Here is a 26,397-nt window from a genome sequence, read left to right as displayed (position 1 = left end):
GTTATTAATATGTATGATAAATATATAATGTATAAGTATGAAACAGTTTTTATTTTATTTGATAATTTGTTTTAGTAAAATCAAGTTAAGCATAAATTTAAATTCTAAAACGACGGTATAATTTATTGTAACAATTATTGTTGGACTTATCATATTATTCATTATCACACTATCTAAATACTTATTTTCAACTTCAAATGTTCAATCTTTTGTCGTAAAATATGTTAAAAATCTTAATCAACAAAATATCTAACTAAATTATATTCAGAATTAATTATCATTTTACTAAATTTGATTTCAAGTTAGACTTTTGAAATGATATATTCTGTTACACCCATATATATTATTTATGACTGCATGTTAAAATAGAGCAGTTGATATGAATGCAAAGTGCACATTAAATGCGTATTCGATAATTTTAAAGTGAAATATACATATTTAAATCTGGTTTCTAATATTCCGTTGCAAGTTGTTATACACTGTTCAACTAGTATTAACATATAAGAGGACATATAAAATAATTGGTAAAGAAGAGTGAAATGAATCATCTTACCATACAATAATATTCAAATAGAAGTAGTTTTATAGTAAAAAATAAAGTTAAACTGGGTTATAAAAATAAGTTGTAAACTATTTTTCATAAACTAGGTTAAAAACTTGTTAAAATAACCTGCAAATCGTTTTTACATATATATTAGAAGTCACACAAATACTTATATTATGAAATAATCTATATATTCTTCATTTCTTGGAGCACTTAATACTGAGAAATGGCTAACTGAGAAAAATATTGTTAATTAATTATAAGAAATGAGATTAGTTATAAGAAATTAACAAATGATTTAATCAAATTGTGTCAGCATTCCCCTAGTTAGACTGACATGTGATAACATTTTTTGTCCTTATATATAAACTTGCAGGTCAAATTATCAACTCTTAAATAACAATGGTAAAATAAGAACTATAAAATGATAAAGTTCAGTAATTCACATCAGTAATCACGTGATTTTTTTTCTTTCTTACTTTATTTTCAACTCTGAATTTTTTTCCTTCTCGTTCACCGTGCCATCGAATTGTCATGTGCTGGATTTCAATATTGGTTTTAAAATATAAGAAATCTTCGTTAAGTTATATTAACACATAACACTACATTACAATGATGATTTTAGATTATGAATAGATTTTTTAATTAATGTATAGTAAATTTATGTTTAACTATTTTAGCACATTTTTAATGTATATTTTTCTTCTAATTTAGTTGTTTACGTGTAAATAATATATATTTTTTAAAATTTATAATATTTTTTTTAAATTTAGGAATAAATATGTTTTTGGTCCTTTAACTTTAAGTGAATTTTGAAATTAGTCAATTTCGAAACTTTAGACCAATTTAGTCATTCATTCTTCTAAATACGTAGATTTAGTCATTTTAATCAAATTTTGTTAAATTTTTTTGACAGTTCAAGCGTGTTTCATAATAGTATTTGACTTAACATTAAAGTAAAAATGTGTCAAACATTATAAACAACTCAACTACAATCTTGAAATACATACGAAACATCAAATAAACCTAACAAAATTTGATTAAAATGACTAAATCCACGTATTTTAAAAGATCAAAAACTAAATTGGTCCAAAGTTTTGAAATAGACTAGTTCCAAATTTATTGAAAATAAGGAACAAAAACATATTTAACCCTTATAATTCAGATTTTTTGGCATATAAATTATATGGTATTAGATTTATAAAAGATAATTTTACTGTAACATATAATGTTTTCTTAACTATTGACAACTTTTGAATAAATATTGAAATTTAGTTTTTGTTAAAATATTAAAAACAAATGATTTTCTTCCTTGTCGGACCACTCATGAAATTAGAGTTGACTCCATTTATTGCTTTCCTTCTCTCATTTGTCTTGTTACACGAAATAAATGAAGAATTAAAATTGCGTTTTTTCCTTCTATTCAGAATCTGTTGTACCAATTTCCATCAATATTAACGTACTGTTATAGATGGATTAATTACAAATAGAGACGAGTTGATCAAATAAAACTATTCAATTAATAATAAATTAATGAAATTGATTAATATAGTTTTTTAAACACAATATATTAATTTTTAAAACTACTCATAAAGATTGTTGAAACTTTTCACTCTTTTTATCCATATAATTAATGTATGTTTATCATCTTCTTTAATCTCATAGAATTGTTTTTATCATATCTCCTTAAATCATAATATTTTGACTTTTATTGACTTCAAATCTTGGAAAACCATTAAAAGTGTTGATAAAGAAAACAGTTGCCAAAAAACAATTTAAAGAACCTCTTACAGATGGACTAAACATCCTACAAATTAAGTTTTACTAATAATTTAAGTTCTTTAAAAAAATTGATTAATGTTAACATGCATATTAATTTTAGACTTAATTAATTTCGTAAATACTATATTTGTAATTGATTTTGTATTTAAAAATTTTATATTATTAAATGTTTAACATTTTATATTTTTTAATTGAAACTCTGCAATTTTATATCACAATATTACTTAGTATAATAGTTTAAAGTTTTGTTATAAATTTAAATACTTTTAATTTTTATTTTAAAAATAATTTGCATTGCAAATAGTATTTTAAAAAAATTATAAAATTATTAAAATTTCAAAAACATCAAATAATAAAACAAATAGCTTAGAGAATTATTTGTCTCCACTATTTAAATTTTACAGACAATTAAAACTATTAAACTTAATATTTGTTAACTCTTTTGTCTTTATTCGTTTAAAAGTTATATTATTTTATATTCTAACGTAACTATTTGTTAAGTCTATAAATAATAAAAAAGATATGTTTTAAAAAAAATGCTTAATCGAAAAAAAATATTTTATTGTCTTAATTAGTAATTTTTAGTTTTAATGTTAAGCTAATTACAACTAAAAATAAAGCTTAAAAATACAAACAACTATGAATAATTTAAAAATAACAAAATTATCTCAAGAAATAAATTGTACTGGACCATATTTAAAGAGATTTTAGATATACTTAAACGTATTTTAAAACCCGAAAGGCTGTGGCCTATATTCATTATAGGCTAGTGTCATTGGTCAAGGAGAATTAAAGTCTAAAAAAAATGGTTATAAAAGTCGAGATCAAGTAAGTTTAAAAATTCTTTTCTTCTTTCATCTTCTGAAACATTTTTTAAAAATAAAATTGTGAGAGAACTCGGTGTACAATATCTTAAATAAAGATTAATTTCACTCTAAAAGTTCCAATAAGTTTTTATGTTAAATAGTGTTTGATTATTTGTCCAGTTTTGTGTTAAAATGCAAGTTATAGTTTCAACATGTTGTGATGAAATGTAAGAGAAGCTACATAGAGACCTTGGGTTTATCAATGTACCACGTTGACCGATCTTGGGTTTATCGATGTAACATGTGTTCATCTTACCATCCATATTTATTTGCAAAGTTTGAGATGGCATCCACAAAAAATCGTTCATATTTTAATTTGGTTGGTGTTATAAATGCATGCATTTGCACCCACCCAAAGGATTAATTCACATAGTTAATCTATGTTGAAAACATGGTTAATGAAAACTTAACTGTTAAATGAAATTATTGTTGCCGTTTTAGAGGGTAATTTGTGTTAGGTTACAATTTTATCCTTATACAATGTTCTACTTTCTCATCTCTAGTCAATAGAAAATTTAAACTCACACTTGGATTTCTAACCATCAGTTCTGATACCACTTGTTCTTGTTAAGTTAGGTTTACACAGACGGTTTTATTGGGAAGAACAAACACCAATGAGACCTGAGCCTAACCATATAAGACATTGACACCACTCTCAACCCAAAATCTTAAGACAATGAGTTTACGAATCTTTATTTTTATATAATATTTTACTTTCTCATTTTTAAACGATGTGAAACTTAAATTCGCACCTAAATACAATTCAGTGATAATAAGAAGTAGGAGGCAGAATGGTCCATGAGTGGCATAATAGAGAGGTTTGTAAGTTATTGTCCCTGTGAGTGTGGGGCTTTCTTCACTTAACTACAAAACTTAATTATGCATCCCTTTCCCTCTGCTATGTAATGTAATGTTGCTATCCTTTCCCTCAAAAACCATATTATCAACATCCACATGCATTTTGTTCCCACCCCGGAAGCACTGCAAAGAAAACGATAAATTTTTTCTTTTCTTTTTTCTTTTATTTCATCTTATATATCATAACCTTTTTCTGCAGTTAATGACAATAAAGTCTATCTGCAACCTCTTACTTTTCTTTCTTTTTTTTCAAATTCACAGCTGGAAAAACTAAATAAGTCCAAAATGGAGGCATATATTATGTATATATATGTATTATATGCGTGCGACAATAATTACTTTTACATTAATTCAGCCTCTCTGTGTGCCAACTCAAGCCATACCATTTTTTTCTACTCATATTTCAAGAGGAAGAAAAACACACACAAATACATAGCTTCTGCCTTTGGACTACAAGAATTTATGTTGAAGTGAAGACTAATTAACACAAGCAACTGTGATGGGTGTGAAGAAATTTACGAAAATAAAAAAAATATATAGTTTGAAAGAGCAGAGAAGGGAACAGTTAAGTTTATTATATTATATATATGTCACGCATTCTTTCTGAATTCTCATCCGATCTGCATTATGAATAATAGCTTAGCATTATTGTCGTATAGTGTGTGTTTTTATAGCTACTTTATTCCCCAACCCTTTTTTAAATTCACCTTGTTCATTCATAAAAATTACAGTGCTTTCATTCTCCTAAATTAATGTTTCTTCACTTTTTGAATACCTCTAAAGTTTAAACTTACATTTTTCAATTCACAGAAGTTTTAATTCTTTAACTTGGTTTACATATATATAAGAATGGTTATTTATAAGTGAAAGTCTAAAAAGTCCACATAGTACGTTTTTATTCAATACTCAACAAGAATAATTAAAATCCTTAATGATGGTCACCTGCCTAGATCTAGATACATATTTAAATTGTGGACAGGTTTTGCTATATATGTAAATTAACATGTTTCCATGCTCTGTACAATGTTGTATTGTAATACGTAAGTAGAGATCTGACACTGTCGTAGCTGAACAATTTTTTTACACAAATTATTAATTTAATGATATATTATTTGTCTCCTTGTACCATTTTCATCTCTCTCCTTCTAATTGAACACTTTTACGTTCGATTTTTGGTACAAATTCTTCTCAATGTCCTCATTATTATTTGAATGAATTTAAAATTGGAAGATACATTTTTGATTTCTCAATAGGATGTGATATGGGTGATATGGAATTTGAAAAGGAAAGGGAGCGAAAAACTCTTAGGACACATATATACGGGACTCAGGACATGTCTGTAAGTCACCCTTATAAAAGAAAAATGTTAGGTACGGATGATGCGGCAACACATATGTTAGTTACTAGGCCCATGCATCCAAATCTATAATTACGAGGTAAATGTTTTTTTTTTTTTTTTTTTTTTTACGCTAGATGTTCCAGATGATAACTCAGGATATTTTAGTTACTAAGAAAAAGATAGAGATTAAAAGATAATATAGTAGATATAAAATGTGTAAAAATTGTTGAGTGTCAAAATAATATTACTCCATCTTCACTCGTTTCACTTCTCTGTCACCTTCTTGTTCATATAAAGTATTTACTACTTATATTAATATGTGTTGAATACTTGTCTGCATACTTGTTCTTTTTGGGTATTTCATGTTTTTTTTTTTCATTTATATAGTCAAAGTTGAGATCTGAAGAATCATGATTAAGTCGCGTGACTACAACAAGAATTGTCTCCTATGATTAAAACTACTTTGTATGTTGTGTCTTTTTTATTTGGTGAAATTTTATTACTGTTAATGGATGTCATCAATTTAGAATAGAGAAGAAAAAAAAAAACGTCTTTATATATGATATGATATAAAATAAGCCATAACAGAATTAAAGGGTTATTGCGTAGCATGTTATGAAGTTGATGATGAGGGCAGAAGATGACACCTCTGGAATAAAAAAAACAATTTATGAAGTGGTACGTGCAATAAAAGAATTGTTCTCTTTTATTAAGATTATCTTGCAGAAGCATGGTTGGAATTGGAGCAGATATTCAGGTATATCTATCTATCAGCCTGCAGAAAAAAGAGGATCGAAAGCCCAGAACAAACAACTCAATTTGGAGCTATACTATCCTGATGAAAGCTGCATCACATAATAAATCTGTCACACTGCACAAAATACACATTAATTAGTTTACCCTCATTGTCTGGTCAATGACACTGCTTTTGTACGAAAAAAAACACACATAACATTGATTCACCACATTATTATGCGAGATTGAGAAAGCATGATGCAGTAACCAATCACTTTATTATAATTTGTATGACTTTGTAGATTACTGACGTACGTAGTATCGTGAAGAAAGCATGCTGTATTGAATAAGTTGTACGAGTTTGTAGATTATACATAGATAGATATAATAGAGAAGAAGGTGATTTTGTAGAGATAGTAATAGTGGTAGTGTGAGGAATGATTGCAGAAAATAAAGTAGGTAGAAGATGAAGAAAAATAATAGAGGTTGGTGAATGCGGGAGGAAGAATTGAAGGTGGAAAGAGCTGGCATGCAGGGGGTAAATGACCCCAAAAACTGAATGATGTGTACGTATTTTGTGTTTTGGGGTGCGAGGGAGACGGAGAGTGTGGAGTGTGGGTTATAAATTTTCTGACAGAGAAAGAGAGGGTTATACCCCACACCCACTAACTCCCATGCCATTTCTTTCAACAAAAGACCCTGTCTCATCTTACCTTGTATTTCACAGGGTACTCACAGGGTATAGGAGTTTGGTATTCCCAAATCCCAATGCTTTGACTGTCCCTATCTCTTCCCTTCTCCTTCAAACTTAAACAATACCCACTCTCCACTCTCCTCACATGCCATCTCTTCACCTTTTCACGTCTTTGCATCTTTTATATTTCCAAACCAAATATTTCATTACATTTTTAATTTAAGAGATAACTCTACTCTGATTGAGTGTTAAAATTTAGGGTTTAGAATTTAGAATTTAGAATTTAGAACGTAATTCCTTTTATTTAAAAATCTAACGGTCTAAATATCATGATTTAATTGTGACTCGATATACTTAGTTTCTGTCACGAAACAATGTTACATGTAACATGTCATAAAAGTAGTTAATATATGAACTACGGAAGTGTGTGGACGAAAGGTAAATAAGCTTGAGAATTGAGAAAGGAGATGACAAAAAGATTGTGATATCTTTGTTTGCTGATTTCTATGAAATCTATGATTTAACTGAAATTTGAACTTAATTTCTCAAATCACTCTAACAACTTTCTCTTAAGCCGAATCAAATTATGATACCACATTTTTGGTCCACCGGTTCTGAAATCTAGACCGGGGCTACCAGAACTCTGAGTTTTTATTTGGTCCAAAATTGTAGCAAGCAGAATATTTTGGAAAAGCCCAATAACTATCCGAATAATAGGGCGGCCATTTATGAAGGAGGCCCATTCTTTGAAAGCATTGTGTTATGTTCCTGCAAAGATTAAAGTAACCACGTTCCCAAAAAAAAGAACAAATCTGACCCAAAACAAGTGTTAATAGATGCATAATTAAGAATTACTTGTAAATTAAAAAAAAAAAATCTACTTGTGATTTTTTTTATTAATGGTAAATATTTATATGTTTTGAAAACACTAAATAAATTTATTTATTTATAATGATTTCTCTTGTATATCATCACGTCCAACCTTAGGTAGACAATCGTACAAGTAACCTATACAAGCCCGAGGAAAGAATCAACCTTAATTAATTTAATTAATTTTACACGTTTTCTTTTAAACTCACTAAAATCTCAGGATTTCTTATTGGAGCTTGACTCGTAGGAAACTATCAAAGATTCACAACTTTTCAGAATATTCCTTGCCAACATAATAATATAATAATAAATAGTATTGTCTTAAATGTTTTCAAACAAAGAATATATTTAAACTGGTGCTGAAAAAAGCATGTGTCAAGTGGTTTATTGACATATAATGCACCGAGTATGCTTTATAAATTTATGATACAATTTAATGCAAAAGCCTGGTAAACAAATCCATAATTATGTGTAAATTAAAAATAACTCAGACAAAATTAATTAAATTATTTAAGAATTGTAATAATGTACAAATATTTCACTATGACTAATATTGGTAAGAGTAATTTGGACGAAGGAAAAAAAAAAAAACATGACCAACTTTTTCCCCACTAAATAAGAGTAGTTTGTTTTTTCTTTTTAATTTTGTTGTAGCACATTCCACAACGTTCTTAAAACCTTCTAATGGTGTTTCCATAGATAAGCGTAGTTCCTAGAAAGTTGGTGGAAACTGGGAAAGCATGTGCCGCAGCGTGTCATCAAAATCAAATCAGGGACGAAACGGCAAGGCAATCAAGGTAGACAATCTTGTTACGTCACGTGTTACACGCCACACAATAGATCAGAGCCACGTGTCCACCTCCCAAAGGGCAAAACCTGAACATTGACGGTTCAGGATGCGCCACGCAACCGTACACCTACCGAATATTCACATTTCACACCACCAACTGGATAGAATAATTCCATTATCTCGTGACATTTAATTAATAACTAATAATAAATAAGAATTAGTATTTCGTAATAATCAAAACCTTGTTTCATTTATGTTCAAAGAAAAGAAGCCGTGTTTTATTTTTTTAGGGTTCCATCGACCTATTTAGATAAAACACGAAATCCCAATCGTATTCGGAAACAATTCCTCTCTCAGAGAGAAGCTCTCGAATTCCAATTGATTGTCGTAGAATTTTAATGGCTTGTTCATCATCCGATGCAAAACCAGTGACGTCGCTGTTGTTCTTTTCTTTCCTAATTCCGATACCTTTCGATTCTGTTTCCGCCCTACGCATACTCAATACTTGTTCATCTCTTTCTTTCTCAAATTCCGATTCCTTTTTGTAACACACATACCTTAGTAGCCCAACTAACGAACCAAAGAAACCGTTGTCATGGGAAAGCGTAAGCTCCTAAATTCCTAGGGTTTCTGTGGTTATCGATCTGACTCGATTGGATTTTCTATTTTTTTAATTAATTAACTAATTATTTGTTTTTGTGCTCTTTGTAGGTAATTCTCAACGTAAAAGTGCTACGATGTTTGATAGTGATGACGATAGTAGCGTGACCTCGTCGTCAACTGCTCGCTCTGATCTCATGTCGGTGTCCGGAGCGGAAGATGTGCAGTTTGTTCAAGATTCCTTGCTCGACCAAGCTCTCGATGCACTTGATGAGAAAAGGTACTTTGCTTAACGATGTCGAAATAAATTGACATTGTAGATGGAGCTGGAGAAATTTTTAACATGTTTTTTGTTGATTTATTAAGGGGTTCCACGAGGGAGAAAGCTTTTTCATCGATAATTGATGCTTTCAATAGCAACATGCAGCATCAGTTTGTGGAGAAGAAGTATGTCTTGTTGGTTATTTATTTTAATGTGTGCTGTTGTGTTATTGTTTTTAGAATTTAATTCAAGTGCACTTACACTTCATCCAATCATAACTTCGCAGTAAGTTTGTTGAATCATATTGTACTAACTCCCGTATAAGTCATTTATAGATGATTTTAATTGGTTGACAGTGTTAAAAAAACATGACAATTTAATTCTTGTTTTTATTGCAAAAGAAACACAAAGATAAGTTATATAAATGTGCTTTAACAAGCAAGATCATATATTTTGAAAATATGAGATATATGTGTTCCAGTGGTGATCCTTTGTTTTAAGGTTTTGTTGGTAGTTCTATTTATAAATTAACTTTGCAATCTGTACATAAGCACATGGATATTCATTTTCACTATAAAGTGATTATTGTCATAACCTCGAGGTGCTTTCTCTATTCAGGTTTGCTACGTTGTTACATCAATGCCTTTCTTCAATTAAAAAGGGGTCTAAAAAAACATCTGCTAAAGAGATAGCTTTGGCATCTCACGCGATTGGTAAGAATTTGAGTAACTTAAGCATGCTTAGTATTGACTTCATTTAATTGAATATTTAATGTTATTTATTTTTAAGGTTGTCTGGCCTTGACTGTTGGATGTGGTGATAATGCCCGTGAAATATTTGAAGAATCCATTCGTCCTTTGGATGAATCTCTCACATCTAAGATAGATGTTTCGAAGATACCATCAGTAAGTAGGAATTTGGAAATATTTCAAATTCTTGTATTCAGACTTCTCCTTGTGATTCTCTATCTATGATGCTGAATGTTATTTGCTTAATGATGTTTATAGTTGCTGGAGTGTTTGGCTATAATTACATTTATTGGAGGTAATGATCAAGAAGAAACAGAACGATCAATGGACATAATGTGGCGGATTATTAATCCCAAATCAGGTTCCAATGTAGGTATCTGTTTCAAACATACTATTTTGTTTTATTCACTAATCACCCGTTTTAAGATTGACTCATTTTCTAATAGTAGTTGTGTTAAATGAACTAAAATGACAATTTTTTTACCGTGTTTAGGTAGTTGCTGTCAAACCTTCTGCTTCATTAATAGCTAATGTGGTGTCTGCGTGGTCTTTTCTTCTCTCCACAGTGAGCAATTTGAAGTTAAATTCAAAAAATTGGCAAAAGTAAGAATGTTGTCCTTTTCCGTCCATTTTTATTTAATTCTACACTATTTATAGATAGGTAACATGCTAATACTTCCGTTGTCAAAATCATTTAAATGCATATATGATGTGGAATCAATTTAACCCAGTGTGTTAATATCCCTGAGTATTCTATTTTTTTTTTTTTTTGTAGTTTACGTAGTGTATATATACACATAAATTCTCCAGAATGACAAAAAAAAAACTTAAATTAATGTCACTAATTCATAATTAACTAAAAAAATTCATAGACGTCTCAATAAACATACAAGTACCACCAAGAGCCGAATGTAAGCTTCCTACATGTTGCTGGACAGAATAGTTAACAGAAGCCAGTTTCCTGAGAAACTACAAACCAGTGGCTAGAGGAACCTGTCTGTCACCTGAAAAAGAGAAAAAATAGGTAGAGGAAGTTAGAAAGTTGTTACCAGAAAAGAGAAAGCAGTCACTGAAGAAGAGAAATCAATTGCTAGAGTACGGAGTTGAGAAATAAATGAGGTGTTGAGAGACATTATACTCAGAAATGAAGGTGTTGGGTTGTGAGAGAAAGTGAGACACAACAGTTTTTTGGTTCGTTTTGTAAGCAAAATATTGTTCTAGAAATTGGAATTTTTGTAATTAGTCCCCTCCCAAAAAGAGCCAACTTTAGTGTTCAGAGGTCATTTCTAGAATCAAGAGATAGGACGACTAACCATTTTGCTGTTGCCACCATTTTTTCTGCATCAGTCTCTACCCTGAACTGCTCCACTGTCTCCAGTGCCTCTATTTTTAACCAGATCTTAACTGTTTCCTAGACCCCCAACTTGTTTTCGCTTTTGTTGCTTGTCATTAAGAAAAAGAGCCCATATAAGATGAAAAGCCTGGACCCAATTTTTGCACGATTGAAAGGCAAAACACGGACTGCACAAACGTAATATATTTCATTAAAAACAATGAGGATATGGGTTGAGTTTAAATATTTTATAGCCACCCTTTAAACTGAGATAAAGCAGTTGTTTATTTTGACAGTATGTAACAACTTAAAAATGTGATATATAAATTTTCAAACCCTGGGTATCTTTTATTCTACCTCTCTTTTTTCATGAATTGTTTTTAGGTATTTCCTTTTCTTATTTTCAGTAAGGTAGTTATGATGTGGGTAGAATTGGAGTCCCAGAAAGATAGTATTATGAGTTTGTTTGAACGAACTTCTGTAGAAGGATCTATGGGAGAGAGACATGTGAAGAAAAAAATGAAATTAACTGCTCCATAAGTTAAATTAGTTTGTGTATAAGTTGGAAAAATTTGGAGAAACTATATGAGAGGTCTCTATAAATTAGTTTATGCATAAACTAATGTTAACTTATGAAGAAGTCTATTTCATATTTTAGATTTAACTTTCATCTGTTTTATTTGTTGTTACAAAAAATATTCATTGAGAATTGCATTCTATGTAACCATTGCCTGGGATCCAACCTATTGTTTTGTTGTTCATGCAGTTCAATATCTTATTTATCTGGTCTTCTAGACAAGGAAGACAGATCTGTACGAATTGCTGCTGGTGAAGCACTTGCTCTGATTTTTGAAATTGGAGTTATAGATAAATTTTCTGCCCAGTCAGACAATGCAAGTGATGCAGCGCAAGAAGGGAGTAAACCACTCGAAAGCTACATATTTTTACAGGGACTGAAAGGAAAGGTGTTGAATCAATGCAAAACACTTTCCATGGAGGCGGGTGGAAAAGGTTCTGCAAAGAAAGATCTTAATAGTCAAAGGAACTTGTTCCGAGATATCTTGGATTTTTTTGAGGTATGTTAGTTACTACTATGGTTATTATTTGACAACAATAGATAAGGTGAGGATTCTGTACTGATCTTACCTTTTCATCCTAGTATGGTTACTCCCCGGATATTTCAATGAAGATTGGGGGTGATTCCCTGCAGACATCATCATGGTCTGAAATGATACAGGTATTTCTTGTGTCCTGTCTTTCCATACTTCTTGAAATCTCTTTTCTTTTAGCATTTTGACATTCAAATTCTTGCAGTTGAATTTTATCAAGCATTTTCTTGGAGGAGGATTCGTTAAGCATATGCAGGTAGACTTTCGCAACCTTTTTCTTTGGCAAGCCTTTGATTATTGTATAATCTGGAGCTCTCATGTTTACACCTTTTTTCCGCTCTTCTCCCTTGGCAAACAGGAAAATGAGTTCCTACATGATGTATTTGGTTTTTCGCCGAAGAGAAAGTATCTTAATAACAACGAACACAAAATGTCTGGTGGTGAAAAGGTAAGTTTGTCCGTGATTGTGCTTAGCTATCTTGATTTTTCGTGTATGTTCCCCCACTCCCCACCGCACTTGTTTTCATGCGCTAACTTGCCCCATTCCCTTTAATCGCAGAGAATGTTTAAATCTCCAAATTCGGTTTTGAACAAGGCTAGGACGCAATTACTTAATAAGCAGCGGATATTATCTGAGGTTGGCATTCTTACCGTATTTGAGAACGTTCACTTTTATCTTCCTGTGGAAGTATTTAAAATGATAATATGGCACCTAAACGTAATTTGAAATATAACTTTCTTCTGCAAAGTTCTTTGGGTAGAATGTGCCGTGTGGATTGTATATCGATACTTATTTTTTTCCTTTGATTTCTTTTGTTAAATTTACAGGGAAGAAACTTCGGCCACTACGCTGTCGGTATGGGTGAGGAGGATGCATGAATTTGAGTGGAAACAACGATAATTATGTGTGATTTAGAGATTTGATCCTTCATTTGATGTAAAACAATATTTCTTACATTCTATCAGTACACTCTGTCTAATCCTGTACTCCCTGTCGATTACATCCGTTGACTTGAGATTTATGATGTTGTAATATGAACAACAAATAGATACTAATAACGGATTTCAAATGCCTATTTGTTTTAAGGATCTGTACAAGTGGAAAGAAATTAAATTAATTTGAAAAATATTATATATGATTTAATTGCCTTCTATATATTAAATCTTTTCTTTTTATTGTATTCAGTGTGTAGTAGTGGTCATAATAATAAAAGTAATAAAATATTTTTGTAAGTATTTACAGTGATAGAAAACTTATATATCGATCTAATTTGATTTGATTAGGCCATAATCAGATATAAATCGATATCATATACTATAAATTAAATATTTCAATTTAATATTCCTTTTAAGTTACTTTTTGGGAGACAAAGTAATTTTTAGAGGATAACATTTTTCATGAATTTTTTGTTACTTGATTATTAAATATTTCAATGAAATTTAAATAACACTTTCTGTAAATAAATTTAAAAATATATATAACTTTTTAGTTTCTTTTTTTAACAAATAGCTTAATGTTTAACTAAATTTTTTCAATTACAGCAAAAAGAAAAAAAGACATATATATGTAACCAAATATGTTACCAAAATATATTAATGATATTTAAAATCATTAAATATGTAAGCAACATATATTAGTGTTATGTTTGTATCTACAAAAATTCAGCGTTCATACGGATTTCAGGATAGATTTTACCAAAATTATATTTATTAATACTTACCATTATAAAAAAATTATATAACAGGATAAGCTACAAATATTTATAAATTCTTAATAATTATATTATTAATATATTTTTATATTGTATTAATATGAATATATTATATTAAATTAATTAATTTAATTATATAAAACGCTTTTTTATCAATCAAATGTATTAAATTATTGATAAACTTTCATCGATGATAGAAAATTTTCATTTTCTATTAAGGATTTTACTTCTTTTATTTTTTTGTGTGGGTGTTTTGTAAAGAGAGTATATTGTTTGTGTAAGTTTGATATTTGGAGAATTACTAAATTTAAATGTTTCTAAATGCGCAGAAGAAAGATTTTGGTTATAAACGCCTTAACTCGAGGTTTAGAGTATTTAACCATCACATCTACTCTCTAAGATGTGTAAATAATATATATATATATATATATATATATATATATATTTCTAATTAAGTTAGTATTTGATTTTAATGTTTAAAAAGTATTTAAAATAATACAATTTTTAATAGATTATTTTGTTGATTAAATGTTTTAAAATTTTTTATTATTTTTAAATTTTATATATAAATGTTGTTGATTATTTCATCCGATTTACAGCCTAACTAATTTTGAGAATTTTAGCAGCCTCCTCTATTTTTTTATTCATGTTTCAAATTATATGAATTATCCTAAAAAACAATCTTGATTAATAAAATTTTCATAATTAATAGCTATACAAATGGAGAAAAATATTACATACACTATGGTTAGTAGTAAAGTCAAATTAATATTAAATTTTTTAAATTAAACATATTCATAAGAATATGTACTGCATCTTGAAATTTAAAGACCTGATCAGAGATCTGGAAAATCATTTTGATAAATTTTTTTTAGAGAAAACAAAACACGACACATGATCTTAACCACTTAACAAAATCAGGTATTTTAATCACTCAACAAAATCGGGTATTTTAAGGACTCAACAAAATCGGGTATTTTAAGGAACGTTCTGCCTGTATATATTTTTACATGAATCTAAATTCAATTCATGATTTATTCATATATATATATATATATATATATAAATGAATATAATAAATATATTTTTCTGAATATACTTAACTATAAATTATTCCATCATCTTTTACTATTGTTAATTTATTCATAAAATTTTACACTTGCAGTCAAACAAAATATATTTATAACTAGACTATGATGTTGATAACAAATTCGATTGAGTTATGAATTGGTGTAAATCACACCGGTTTCATTTGATATTCTCTGTATACAACATTTCAAAATATAAACTTATGTCAGAATTACTGACTTAATCTTATAATCTCCAAAAGTTTTGGATCCTAATTTGGATACTACTTCAACATATATTAGGTAATTATTAAAGAACTACATTATTATGAAATAATGATAAACATGATCAATTTAGTCCATTTTTATTTTTCAACACCTTTTTCAATCGAATAAATATAGAAAATATTTTTAAAAATATTTTTAAGAACTTCTTTTATTATTACTTTTAGTTATACTGTTTATAAATGATTTAAATTATTATAAAATTATTTTAAAATACATACTCACAATGTTGCATGATTATGTCTTCTATGTCTTCGCTAGTTTTAATTATAGTTTTCATTTTCTAAAAATTTTTATAGATGAATTAAAGAATGATTTAAAAGTCAACAAACACATGTAACAAATTAACAAAAATGTCAACATTTTAAACATGCAGTAACAACTATATATAGAGGTTTTAGATGACTTGGACATTTTTTTTATCTTTCTTTTCTAAATATAGAGAAAATTACGTGATGCCTAATGAAATTATTTTTAAAAGAAAATGTTTTCATTTACAATAAAAATATAATGATATAAAATTAGTCCAGTTTCAAATTGAATAACAATTTTTAGATTTATTAATATTTCGATTGAATAACAATAACGTGTATTAGACAAAACATTACATCAGAAAAATTACCCTAATTTGTATAACTTGATGTCAGTTAATTTTTTATATTCTTTTCTAAAATGCTACTATTTCCATAATTTATTTTTTTGTTTTAAATCTAATGAAGTGTTGGAAATAACAATCTTAATTAGTAATTAAATCATCCTGATTAATAGCCATAAAGATGAGAAAGAAATATTCTGTACAGCCTAATCAAGGAAAATTAATGTTATATTAAAATTAAATCTAATATTCTATCTGTGAAATATGAACTAATCTTAAAATTTAGAATGTAAAGATTTAATGAAATATGTGTGAAACGAAACCCTCCTAATATTTGGAAAGAAAACAAAACATCAGTCCATTGGTATCTGAACCACCAAACAAAACAAAGTAAGGTTTTTTAAATTTCATGAATACAAAGACGATACAGAAAGCTTCCTTGTCTTCCATGGTGGTTATCTATGGCTCCTACTCCTGAGCCTCCACCGATCAACATTGAACCTGAATATTGTCCTCAAGCGGTGACGCAATGGTACTATCTCGCATCACTACCAAGTAACAGGAGAGAATGTTCATTACGCAGGGACCTATCGTTACAAGCCAAGAAACATCTTCGTTATCTGGGTTGGACATTTTGGTACATCGACAAGAAAGATAAGTGGGAACTGCGTTACACATCACCCATCACCGGCAAGAATCACATTTCTCTCGCAAGGGCATGTAAAGCTTGCATAGAAGAGGGAGGCTGCATTGAAAACCCTCAAGATTTTCAAGAAAACAACGTTGTTCATGTCGAATATCCTACTTCTGAACCAAAAAAGGAGAAAAGAGAATCCGAAAAGAAAACTAGGCTGTGCAAGAGAAGACAAAAGGATGATCACGGTGATGAGTTGGGAGAAGGCTCTAGTTCTATGAATGGCAGAAGAGGTAAGCCTGCGCGGTCAATCAAGGGTGAGACACCATCTTCTAGGTCTTCACAACCCCATCGTCGAACCCTTATCCCATGGTTGATAGAAAACAGTGCTGTGGGTTTAGATTCCGTGGTATCCTGTCGTGGTTCAAATGGCGTGGTCAAGAAAGGGAAGCTATCGTACAATGGCATAGCTTGTGATTGTTGTGGCAAGTTTTTTTCTCCCACTCGCTTTGAGGCTCATGCCAGGTGTCAAAAACACAGACCAAATGCTAGCATTTTCTTGGAAGATGGAAGGTCATTGTTAGATTGTAAAAACGAGGCCTTGAGTTCTCAGCGAAATGGGTTTGTGAAAGAAGAGGAAATCGATGACTGTGGTTATCCAAATGACAGCACGTGTGCTGTTTGTCGTTACGGTGGTGAACTTGTGCTGTGTGATGGATGCCCCTCTTCGTTCCACCTCAAGTGTTTAGGTTTAACCGTTGTCCCAGACGGTGATTGGTTCTGCCCACTTTGCTGTTGCAAAATATGCAGGCGACCCAGATGCAGAGATGACCATGCTCATAATGTGGGTGTTAACAGCATTCTAGTTTGTCCTCAGTGTGAGAGAAAATACCATTTTGGATGCTTAAAAGCTCCAGCATCATCACATACCATGTTGGAAAAGGAAGAAGATGATGTTGGTAACAGGAATTGGTTTTGCAGTAGAGACTGCGAGAAGATATTTTTCGGTCTGCAGGAGCTTCTGGGAAAAAACATTAATGTTGATGCAGATAATGTTACTTGGACGCTGTTGAAGGCAGTGAAAAGGGATAGCAGTGGAGAAGATTATCTTAATTTGGAAGGAGTTGAAGGTTTGAGTGAAAACGAAAGGAAGCTGAGTGTAGCTCTTGATGTATTGCGTGGGAGTTTTGATCCGATTATTGACGCTTTTTCTGGTAGAGATTTGATAGCAGACGTTGTTTTCAGCAGAGGGTCAGAACTGGGTCGGTTGAACTTTAGTGGATTTTACACTGTGGTTCTGGAGAAGGATAAAGAAGTGGTTTCTGCTGCTACTGTGAGGATTTTGGGGAAGAATGTTGCGGAAATTCCGTTTGTGGCTACTAGGATGCAGTGTAGAAGACAAGGAATGTGTAGCATGTTGATGAATGAGATTGAAAAACAGTTAAGTTACTTGGGAGTGGAGAGGTTGGTTCTGCCTTCGTCGTGCAGTGCGATAAACACTTGGACAAAATCATTTGATTTTGTAAAGATGAAACCTTCAGATAAGTCTAAGCTACTTGATTATGTTTTTCTCAACTTCGAGGGTACCATCATGTGCCACAAACCTTTGTTGCAAGAAACTTATGTATGACCTAAACCTTTCGTGTATTAGTTATGTGAATTTTCTCTATACGTTAATGGAGCTGTGTACTGGTTTTGCAAATTATTATAGGACAATTTGCTGAACTTCAAATGATCGTTTTGTTTGATTATTTTATGATATACAGTATTGTTGAAATACATGCGAAAAAGGTCGTCACAGTGTTTTCATTATACAATATTGTGTTTTCATGAGAAGAATATTATTTTTTAGTAAAACAAGAAACAAAATACGGATGATCAAGTGTTGAAACTCAATATAAAGTGAGATGACTCTTTTGAAAATTTGTGTGAATAAAACAATTCTTTCAAAAATTGAAATTTAGTGAAATCTAATAAATAAGGATGAATTGTGATAATAGAGAAATTCTTCATTTTCAATTCTACATTTCATGGAGAGATAAAAATATATAAACATTGTCTGTCATTTTATTCAAGAAAAATTATTATATAGAAAATATTTGTACTTAATTTATTAAATTCAATTATCAGCTTGCAAGTGTTTTAACAGGAGATAACCTCAAATTTAATTTATGTTATATAATCTTATATCCTTCACCCTGACAATGCTAAAATAGTTTATATTACTTTCTAAACAACTTTATACAAAATGTTTTCACTTTTTACAACATAGAAAATTAATTTAAATATGATACGATTGATAAATATTTTTTTTATTCTTAAGACCTTTGACTGTGACATATGTCATCATGTAATATAATTATAGACTCTTATATATCATCTAATATTGCATATTCCTCATTAGTAACTTCAAAATATAGACATGACACTACTAGAACATAGTGCATTTGCTGTTAATATCTGTCTTCAATTTACACCTCCACTCTCTATTTTAACTCTTGGGAAGCTTATACATAATCTGTAATCTAGGTCACATACTCTGACATCCTTAAAATGAAATAACAAGAGGCTTATCAGGCGAAATTATCAATAATTTTGAGATTTAGACATTTACTTAGATCTATTGTAATTGATATTGCTGTGAAATCTTTACACCAAATGATCATTTAGGTGAAATTATTGCTTTGTTAACTAGAATCGCATTAATTCTTCTTTTGGCACCTTTCCAAAATTATTGGAAAATGTTGGATGGCCACCTAAAATGTCAATCAACACCTAGAGAAAGAATAAAATAAGTCATACATTTTAATGAAATACGATACATTAAGAAGAAAGAGTTACAAAAAACTGACAACGGTGTGTATCAGTGCTTGTTAAAAATAATATTTGTTCGTCCCTACTCAAAATCATATCATAATTTGATATACTGAGATCCTTAATTAACTTATAGATTGATCAATTAGAATTCCTAGAATTTATAAAAATGGAAAAATATAATCATTTACCCATCACAGCCACATCAATGTGGAAAATCTATGGTTACCTAACATCAATGTGTAAAATGAAATATCCGATGTATATATTAAGAAAGGGGAGTTTCCTAACAATAAATTCATTCATGTATTTGAATTAGTGTCATGCGAAAAGCAACAGATAATACTCACTCATTCACTAGTTGACGCGGCCTCCTCTTTTCTCCCTTTAGCCATGCTCATTTGAATCAAATCATAATTCTTACACTAACAGTTTTACAACCCAGATTCTCAGAGCGCAAATATTCCAAGAGGCGTCTTAATAAAGAACCATCACATATCATAAAACTATCAGACAGATATATATTAAAAAACCATATGCTTATTGACATACACTTTTTGAACGGCTTAATTGATGAAACCTTTTTTTTCCTTCTAGTAAGATACTATTAGCTGCAACAATATAAAGATTTGAGTCCGCACATATGTACACAACTTTTTATTAGCAAAAACGTTATGAGAAATGTGTTTATGCTGCAACTTACAACAAGGAGACAATTCAATTTACACAACACAAAAAAAGTTATATTCTACACAAATAATGGCTACTAGTATACAGTTTGGTGCTTCAAAACGTTTGACATATGCTCCAAAACCAGAACAAGCCTACTCTACAACTCCAACAAGCATCTATCAGAAGGGGCAGAAGATGAACAAGAAAAAGTAGTTACACAAACGGAGCCAATCCTCAACTACTCCAGTTATCCTGATCCTCAGCAGGTCCTTCACCCTGCAGATTATTTCAAATGAGGTCAGACAATGACAAAACGGAAGCCTCTCTCACTTAGCATATATGCATGATAATCACAACATCAACAACATTGATTCAAAATGTGTACCATTTCATCATCGATTGATCTTGCAGGTGACCAGACAAGAATTTGTCTATCATTTCCACCAGTGTACAGTTCCTGTGACAAGGAAAATCATTAAATAGCACATGGGAATTTGGGTTATTTTGGATGTACTAATCAATATGAGAGTTTTGTTGTTTCATGGGTTCATTGTTTTCCTGCTACAATTAATTAAAATTATAAGAAATTAATAAATATTTTCCTCTTGGGATTCATGCAATTTTTTCCAACAGAAACTGACTTCAGTATGTACAAGGTATAACCAGTTGTCTTCTAGTTCATTTATGTCATGTAAATGTTTTCCTTTTCATCCCTCACCTTTATCTTTATTTCATCTACAAGCACGAACAAAGATTTATCACATTTTAATTAACTCTTCTTTCAAAAAACTACTTTTATCAAAGAGGGAAAAGGACTGAATATTACAGTACATGTATATACGATTTACACCTATTCTGTACATACATCACTTTCCCTTTTCGGCCTTTTCCATATAAGAGTGAAATTAGAAGATAAAATGAAACAGAAAGAGGGAAAAACGAGTAAACGAACCATAATTCGTATGCATTGATGATTTATTATAAGTATGTCTATGCGTGCACGGACAGGCTATGAATAATGAACTAATAATAAATTTCAATGAATTCAGCTTTGCATTCCCTTCATTTGTTTATTACCACAGAAAAAGAATTTAATTTGAAACTGTACATGTTGGCCCAACTAGCATAAACACCAGAAGTTGATGAACCACTGATAAAAAAAGAATAGGGAAAGAAAACGGACCGCCACCCCTTGAACATGAACATACCTGATCTTGTTGATTAAACCAGCAAGAGTTCACACATTCATAGTGGCCACGTAATACTGTGTAGGTGTTCCCAGACCACATGTCAAATGCCTGAATAATTCGAAACAAAGATCAGTCTTCCTCATTGCATTTGTACATCTAAAATAATACACAGGTGAGACGTACTTTCACAGATCTCATGCATGGAACAAACACAAGGGCTGAATCTTGAGTGGTGGCTAATTGAAGAGGTTTATTTATTTGCAGACGGACTGTTTCAAAGTTTACAAGTGTGTTGCAGCCAGATTGAACATCCCACAACCTTAATCTTGAATCAGATCCTGTCATGCAGCAGCACATCAATACGGTGAGAAAGAAGAGAAAGATTTTACATACGAACAGAATTTTTACAAATTGTGAGAAACAAGTTTAATATGGAAGCCCATATCAAATTATTATTGCATGGATAATTCCTATAAATCTACTATCAAATAACTAGTGAACAACCTGCACTTAGTAGATACATGCCATCCTCTGTTGCCTTTAACCCTGTTACAGCACCATAATGAGCAGTCGCCCGATCCTGAGTAGACAGCATTCCTGGATGTAACCTCTGCTTCATTGGTCCCTTGGATGGAACTCTCCCAATTGGTTGTTGTCTGCTACCACTTCCATTAGCATGTTTCTTTTGGGCACCACGCAATTTTGCACTTGAATCCTGTGAGTGATAAGGCTTTGGGATTATAAAAAAACCATAAATACTCAATAACAACACTAGATGACGTTTTGCTACAATATTAAAACATTCATGAACTTCAAAAACCACTATTTTGATTCACTATCTGAAGACAAGGAAATGCTAAACTTAGAAGAAAACAGAAAAAAAAAAGGTAAAACCTTCGTTAGCATAGATCGTTTGAGTATAGGTGGGCGTCTTCCAAGCTGAGTCTGAGACTGATCTAAAACTTGGAAACAGCCAGCACGCCTGATGTCCCAAAATCGTATTGCACCATCACATCCCCCGGTAATTAATACCCATTCACTTGAATTAGACCATTCAACAGTCATTACACCATCTGTCATCACAGAAAACATTTGACACAGAACCTTCTTTTAATAAGCACTCAGAAATCTATTTCACTTTCTGGTATTTTACACGACATTAGATCTCAATTGAGAAATCATTTGGCCGACAGCACATGTTAATACTTCCCGTAAGAAGCACGCAACAGATCCATACCGTACAAACATGTCAGTATACACAAGTGATAACCAAATAATCCATTAAACTAACTGAAACTACGAGTGTAATAATTTCTAACCGGAAAGCCAACAAGCCATGCGTAAATAACTAAACTAAGCAGTAGGAATAATAAAGTATTGACATACCTCGGTGACCGGACAAAGTATGAGCGAAAGCCCCGGAAGCAATATCACAAAGGCGAACTTGGACATCCTCAGTGCCAGCAGCGATAAGCATGTGAGACGTTGACAAATTAGACATTGCAGTCCTATGCACCTTTCCTGGCATTTTGAAGTTCACCACCACCTGCACAATTCAACGAACAAACCAATTTAAATTAAGAGTTTAATTTCCATACATACATTGTGAGCCGATTAAATATCAACTTTTAATGTGAGTATCACAAAATTACGTGTAGTAGTAGTATGAGTAGTGGCGGCACCCAATTTGAAGTTTAAATAAGTGCATTGCAATTAAATTGATTAAAAGCGAAAAGTATGATAGTGACCTGGGTGGTATTGGTATCCCAAACATTAATGTGATGATCGTATGAGCCAGTGACGAACAAACCGGTGTCAATGGGATACCATATGGCTGTGGAGACGGCATATTTGTGGGCCTGCTGGTGCTGCTTGTCGACGACAAATAAGCACCTGTGTTTGCAGAAGGCGGCGGCGGCTTCGGAAGCGGCGGATCGTTGAACGTCGTAGACGGCTACAGAGGCATCGGAGGCGGCGGAGAGCAGATACCTTCCCTCTGTCGAATCAATCTGATTTGACGGTGAAATTGGAAAGCGTGGAAAGAAGGTGGAGATTTGAATTGACGATAGAAGGAGAGTGAGTGAGAGTATGTACCTGAAGGGAGTTGACGGCGCCCTTGTGAGGGGACACTATGTCTTTGTGATTCGCCAATTGGAGCTGCGAAATGCGATAGGATTTTATGCGATTGGCGAAATGCTTCGCGCGCACTTTCCCATCTTCTCTGTCTCTGATCTGCTTCCACACATGCGTATGCATGTTCGGAGCATCTTTGATTGATTTCAACTGGATCACAATTATCACTCTCTCTGTCTCTCTTCTCTTCTCTTCTCTTCTCACTCTATTTCTATTTTCTGCCTAATCTTCACCTCCATAATCTTTGTCACCTCCAACAAATATGTGTACTTTGCATTGCAGCAAACTAATCTGGACTCCACTATTCGGCCCACTTTTTTCAAATAGTTGGGCTTAATTGAGCTTTGGAATTACTATCTACACTCCTCAATTTACTACTACAGTCCCCTAATCATCGTTCTGTGCAGCTTTAATTATAGTTAACCTTGTCTTCAATGCATGTCAAGAAAAATTGTAACTTCCAAATATTAATTAATTAATTTTTTCATATAGAAAAATATACTATGATAAAAATATTTCTACCAAAAGGTTTATAATTAAGTAAATCCCAAAATAAAACACTGAACTTCTTCCCTGTGCATAACAGTTAGGGTTTTAACCCTAGCATGCTTTATCTTTCTATAATCTAATTATCCTACTCTTTCTTGTATAACCCCATTATTATCTTTAAAACTCATCATACCTATCACCTATTTCCTTCTCTTTCTATTTTTATTCACTTACCCTAGGTTGTGTTCGGTTATAAAGATGGATTTGAGAGAGAGTGTGAAGATGGATCTGTGTGGATGTAAGGGAATGAATATGTGTGTTTTTTTAGTAGATTTGGAAGATAAAGTGAATGAATTTGAAGATAAATTTTGTGAAAGTTAGTGAGTGATTTGATTGATATAATAGATTAAAAAATAATTATAATAGATAAAATTTTAAATTTACCAAAATATCCTTTATAATAAAAATTTAATAAAATTACAACTAAATAAATTAAAAAGTTAAAATTTAAGAATATTTTTATATATTAATTATATATATATATATATATATATATATATATAAATAAATAATATTAATTAAATATATTATTAGTTTATTATAATTATTAATTACTATATACTTTTATTAATTAATAATAATAATAATAATCATCATTTTATATAAATATTATTAGTTATTATATATTAATATATCATTCATTATATTTTTAATAATATTTTAATTATTAATAAGTATTATATATATATATAATAAATTATAATAATAAATCTTATGTAAATTATAATTTAAGAATAATATATTTTATAATTATAAAGATTTGAAATGTGAAAATAAAATTTTAAAAATGGTTAAAATTGTCAAATTAGTTGATATTCTTATAAATTTTTGCAGTTTGGAAGGATTAAAGTTTTGCGAAATCTCGCAAATTCGTTTGCGAATATGCTCTTAAATCTTTAGAAAGTAACGTAAAAATGTTATGAATTTATTTGTGTAAATCGACTGATTGTAAAATCTTCGCAAAAGAATACTGCGTTACTCTGCCAACAATACGAATTTAAAAAAAAGTCACCTGGTTTATTACTTTTATTTTATTTTAAATTACAATACGTAAATTCTTTTAAAAGAGTTATTTGGTTGGTAAAAGTGTATCTAGTCAAATATTATGTCAATAAACAAGTTATTTTATTGTTTAAAGCTGGATTAAGATCCTAATTAAGATTTTTTAAATAAATACCAAATTTGTGGATAGGGAAGAAACATAGAAAAACATAGGAAAAAGAAAAGAATATAAAGAGAAATAAATTGTGTTTGGAATTATATGTTTCAAATAATTAAAGTATACTTCAATGTACAACTTTATTTTGTAAAGTTTATTTTTTTTAATAAAGATGTTGTCTTTTATTTCACCCTCTTTCATTGACAATGAAAGTGTATATATATAGGACTGATTTTTCAAAGTTGTCCTATGAAAAGCTGTGAAAGGAAAAACACTTTGACAAGACTCTGTGGGTATCATTATTTTGCATCTTGTCAATTTAACTATTGGTTTCTTTGAGGAGAATAATGTTGGTAGTGTTGCATCAACTCTCATGGCTTGACTTCCTCAAGCAAAGGTCTTAAAGTTTGTTTATTTTCTTTTGTTTTATCTTAACATACAGTGTCATTGTGTGGATTCCATATTCTTATTGCTGCAATTTGCATCTCAAAAGGATTTTTTTTTTCTTTCTTTTTTTCTTTAGAAAAATGATATTTTAATTCATTTTTTTACTTACTTTTAACTTATTGTTTTGATCACTATTAGATTATCCTTTTTTATTCTTTTTTAGTGATATGATGTGATAATCTAATGGTGAGTTAAAAGTGAGTCAAAAAAAGGGTTAAAGTATCATTGTCCTTCCCTTTATAATTTCATTTCTCATGACTTTGGTTTGCAAAAGTACTTTGAAGTGGTCAGTGGAACAAAATGTTGCATCAAATTGTAACTTTAAGGATGTATTTATCCGATTATAATTGTCAAAATGAGTTGAAATTTGCGAGTCATTCTTTTTGTAATACATCCTTTTTGTTTGAAAACTATACTTTTAAATAACTTTTTTAAAATAATTTACCCTTTTTATATTTAAATTTAGTGCATCATGGATGACACTAGTTCCCCTTCTTTCCAAGTAGTCAAATATTTATTGTGGAGTTCTATGTAATATCACAAGTTATTGGTATTATTGGGTAGTGTAACTTGAATTAATATTGATGGTAATTTGATCTCTCAATGTTA

General features: G+C 30.6%; 3 protein-coding genes across 3 annotated transcripts; 2 read left to right on the top strand and 1 right to left on the bottom strand.

The window, feature by feature from the left end:
- Nucleotides 1–8,790: 8,790 nt before the first annotated feature.
- LOC114163919 (uncharacterized) lies at nucleotides 8,791–13,675 on the top strand. The gene is made up of 13 exons (XM_085666998.1): nucleotides 8,791–9,083; nucleotides 9,190–9,358; nucleotides 9,445–9,525; nucleotides 9,959–10,053; nucleotides 10,130–10,245; nucleotides 10,348–10,462; nucleotides 10,587–10,692; nucleotides 12,189–12,498; nucleotides 12,582–12,659; nucleotides 12,737–12,787; nucleotides 12,890–12,979; nucleotides 13,091–13,168; nucleotides 13,360–13,675. The coding sequence occupies exons 1-13, from the start codon at nucleotides 9,074–9,076 to the stop codon at nucleotides 13,408–13,410; spliced, it is 1,350 nt and encodes a 449-aa protein (XP_085523124.1). The 5' UTR covers nucleotides 8,791–9,073; the 3' UTR covers nucleotides 13,411–13,675.
- A 2,976-nt stretch (nucleotides 13,676–16,651) lies between these two features.
- Nucleotides 16,652–18,454, top strand: LOC114163726 (increased DNA methylation 1-like). The gene has a single exon (XM_028048020.1). The coding sequence runs from the start codon at nucleotides 16,652–16,654 to the stop codon at nucleotides 18,452–18,454; it is 1,803 nt and encodes a 600-aa protein (XP_027903821.1).
- A 1,826-nt stretch (nucleotides 18,455–20,280) lies between these two features.
- Nucleotides 20,281–23,875, bottom strand: ATCSA-1 (Transducin/WD40 repeat-like superfamily protein). The gene is made up of 9 exons (XM_028086381.2): nucleotides 23,595–23,875; nucleotides 23,249–23,509; nucleotides 22,887–23,046; nucleotides 22,395–22,573; nucleotides 22,005–22,215; nucleotides 21,684–21,838; nucleotides 21,519–21,608; nucleotides 20,696–20,767; nucleotides 20,281–20,586 (listed from the first exon to the last, which is right to left on the bottom strand). The coding sequence occupies exons 1-9, from the start codon at nucleotides 23,754–23,756 to the stop codon at nucleotides 20,545–20,547; spliced, it is 1,332 nt and encodes a 443-aa protein (XP_027942182.1). The 5' UTR covers nucleotides 23,757–23,875; the 3' UTR covers nucleotides 20,281–20,544.
- Between the last annotated feature and the right edge of the window lie 2,522 nt (nucleotides 23,876–26,397).

This window comes from Vigna unguiculata, chromosome 9 (assembly GCF_037176805.1).
Source record: "Vigna unguiculata cultivar grain cowpea cultivar isolate G323 ecotype 2 chromosome 9, ASM3717680v1, whole genome shotgun sequence".
NCBI lineage: Eukaryota > Viridiplantae > Streptophyta > Magnoliopsida > Fabales > Fabaceae > Vigna > Vigna unguiculata.
This window is presented reverse-complemented; position numbering and strand designations above follow the sequence as displayed.

Coding starts and splice junctions, on each gene's coding strand:
- LOC114163726 (XM_028048020.1), top strand. CDS start 16,652: ATGGCTCCTACTCCTGAGCCTCCACCGATCAACATTGAACCTGAATAT.
- LOC114163919 (XM_085666998.1), top strand. Junction 9,359..9,444: donor GATGCACTTGATGAGAAAAG/GTACTTTGCTTA, acceptor TGATTTATTAAG/GGGTTCCACGAGGGAGAAAG. Junction 12,660..12,736: donor CATGGTCTGAAATGATACAG/GTATTTCTTGTG, acceptor AAATTCTTGCAG/TTGAATTTTATCAAGCATTT.
- ATCSA-1 (XM_028086381.2), bottom strand. CDS start 23,756: ATGCATACGCATGTGTGGAAGCAGATCAGAGACAGAGAAGATGGGAAA. Junction 22,216..22,394: donor AACGATCTATGCTAACGAAG/GTTTTACCTTTT, acceptor TATCACTCACAG/GATTCAAGTGCAAAATTGCG. Junction 21,609..21,683: donor CATGCATGAGATCTGTGAAA/GTACGTCTCACC, acceptor CGAATTATTCAG/GCATTTGACATGTGGTCTGG.